We start from the raw sequence: 2,467 nt of genomic DNA, 5'->3' as shown, positions 1-2,467 counted from the left end.
CTCCCGCAGCAGCTCCAGCGCTTCGGCCTCGGCATGGGGGGCACAGCCGGCCCCGCGCAGCGCCAGGACCATGGCAGCACGGGCCAGCCCGCGGGGCAGCGGCGGCAGCCCGGAGAAACCGGGCAGGGCTTCGGGGAGAAGGGTCCGGCACGGCACCCGCAGTGCCGGCGGTGGGGTGGGCTCTGCCAGCCCCAGCAGCTCGGCCAGCAGCGTCCGGTCACCGGCAGCCGGCCCAGGGGGGACGACGGACGCAGCGATGGCACCGCCGAGGATGAGGAGCGGGAGGAAGAGCAGAACCCGGAGCATGGTGGCGGCTCTGTGGAGGTGGGAGAAGAAGGGCAGAGCCCCATCAGACCCCCGTGGCTGCAGCCCCCCGTGACCCCCCTGGGCCCCAGCTCACCCACTCGCTGCTGGCACCTGCCCTGTCCGGCCACTGCGGCCGCAGCCGGCCCCGTGACTCCTTTATAGCCCTTGTTATCAGGGAATTGCGACATGTCCGGCACAGGGACGGGGACCGGACACTCCCTGAGGCCAGGGCAGCTCGAGCCCCCAGCCTCCCTGCAGACCCACACACCCAAGAAGGCCAAAAGTCACCTTTATTTATTTAGGCCCTGTCTAGATGTAAAAAGTTTTAGGAAAAAAAAACCCCAAGAGCTGAAGAAAAAGAGGGAATTTGGGGTAAAATGGAGATGGTGAGACCAGGGGAAGGTGGGGGAAGACGGAGAAACTGGTTGGTTGTGCAGCCTTTAAAAGCAGCATCAAAATCCGCAGAAGAAAATCTGCAGAAACCCCAGAAAACCTGTAGAAACACCAGAAAAACTGCAGAAAACCTGCAGAAATCCAATAAAATCTGCAAAAAAGCCCAGGAAACAGCACAGGGCCTGGGCACAGGCATGGTATGGGGAGCCACTCAGTCATCCTCCTCTTCCTCATCCAGGCAGCGGATGCGCTTCCGCCTCCCCTGGGGCTGTGGACCTTCATCCTCCTCATCCTCCTCGGAGCAGGGAGCCGCAGGGGCCGGTTCGGTGCCTGGGGATGGAGGGAGAGGGCTGAGCCCCCCAGGGATGTGGCAAAGGGGACAGGGACAGGACAACCCCGACTCAGCCGTGCCCCTGGTGACACCCAGGAGCGAACAGAGGGGCTGAACCCACCTGAGCTCCCACCGTCCTCATCCTCATCCTCGCTGGCGAGCTCCCGGCGCCTCTTGGTGCGCGGCTGCACTGGGCTGGGAACGGGGACGGGCTCCTCGCTGCAGGGGTTGGCACAGCTCAGCCCCACACGGGGAGAACGCAGGGGGCTGCATCTTCTCCCCCAAACCAGGGAGAGGACCCCCCAAAACTAGGGAGAGAAGACCCCCCCAAACCAGGGAGAGAGGACCCCCCCCCAAACCAGGGAAAGAAGACCCCCCAAACCAGGGANGTTCTGGGTGATCCCGAGGGTTCCTCTGCTCGGTTCTGGGTGGTCCCGGGGGTTCTCCTGCTCGGTTCTGGGTGATCCCGGGGGTCCCACTGCTCCTACTCGGTTCTGGGTGATCCCGGGGGTCCCTGTGCTCCTGCTCGGTTCTGGGTGATCCCGTGGGTCTCCCTGCTCCTGCTCGGTTCTGGGTGGTCCTAAAGGTTCTCCTGCAGGGTTCTGGGTGGTCTTGGGGGTTCCTCTGCTCCTATTCGGCTCTGGGTGGTCCTGGGGGTTCTCCTGCTCAGCTTTGGGTGGTCTCGGGGGTTCTCTTGCTCGGTTCTGGGTGGTCTCAGGAGTTCCTCTGCTCTGGTTCAGCCCTGGCAGCTCCCGGGGGTCCCCTCGCTCCCGCTGGGGTGGCCGCGGGCCGGCAGCCGCGTCCTGCGGTGGGAGCAGGGGGTGAGCCGAGGTGGGTTCCCCACCCGGGGCGGGGGGCACACACACATAACGCCCACTACGAGGGTCCCCGACAGCCCTTATACAGCATCCCAGGCCCCTCCTCAGAGGCCCCCCGAGACCGGACCCCCATTGAACCCCTCGGACAAGCCCGGGCACCCCCAGTGTCCTTCCCGCAGGGATGGGCGCCCCTAAACACCCCCCCGCCCCGGCGGGACAGCCCTCCAAGGGACGCTTTGTGTGCCCCAGCCGGGATCCCCTGCCTGTGCCTCCCTTCTCCGGGGCGCCCCGTGCTCCAGAACCGCCCATGTCCCCCCCGGAACCCCCGGTCCCCCCCCGGGGTCCCGGACCCACCTCCGCCGCTACCGGAGCAGGAAGGCGGGATGGCCACGCCCCCTCCTCCGCCCTGCGCGATGATTGGCGGAGCTGCGGGCAGATGCCACGCCCCCTTCCCAGCTCTGCTCGGTGATTGGTGAATGCTAACGCCGAGGCCACGCCCCCGCGGGCAGCGGCGAGCCGCGGGATGGTTCATTTCCCCAAGTTTACGTCACACGGGGGGCGGTGCGTTGTGGGCGGGGCTAATTGAGAGGGCGGGGCCATGGGGCGGGGTCAGCGGGGA

The 2,467-nt window shown here is 66.4% G+C and overlaps 1 protein-coding gene and 1 long non-coding RNA gene across 2 annotated transcripts in view; both read right to left on the bottom strand.

Moving 5' to 3' along the window:
* Positions 1 to 578: 578 nt before the first annotated feature.
* Positions 579 to 2,467, bottom strand: part of TIMELESS (timeless circadian regulator) — a 13,210-nt gene continuing 11,321 nt past the window's right edge. Inside the window, exons 26-28 of the mRNA XM_015616550.3 lie at positions 1,519 to 1,833; positions 1,152 to 1,338; positions 579 to 1,029 (exon numbers count right to left, since the gene is read on the bottom strand). Of these exons, the coding sequence (XP_015472036.1) occupies positions 911 to 1,029; positions 1,152 to 1,338; positions 1,519 to 1,833 (621 nt within the window). The 3' untranslated portion in view covers positions 579 to 910. The remainder of the gene's footprint in view (positions 1,030 to 1,151; positions 1,339 to 1,518; positions 1,834 to 2,467) is intronic.
* On the bottom strand, positions 1,420 to 2,345 carry LOC117243802. Its single transcript, XR_004495713.1, has 2 exons — positions 2,203 to 2,345; positions 1,420 to 1,833 (listed from the first exon to the last, which is right to left on the bottom strand). It is a non-coding gene; the product is annotated as an uncharacterized LOC117243802 (long non-coding RNA).

Source organism: Parus major, unplaced genomic scaffold, assembly GCF_001522545.3.
Source record: "Parus major isolate Abel unplaced genomic scaffold, Parus_major1.1 Scaffold498, whole genome shotgun sequence".
Classification (NCBI taxonomy): Eukaryota; Metazoa; Chordata; class Aves; order Passeriformes; family Paridae; genus Parus; species Parus major.
Note: the sequence above shows the minus strand (reverse complement) of the source record. Positions and strands in the feature narration are given on the sequence as shown.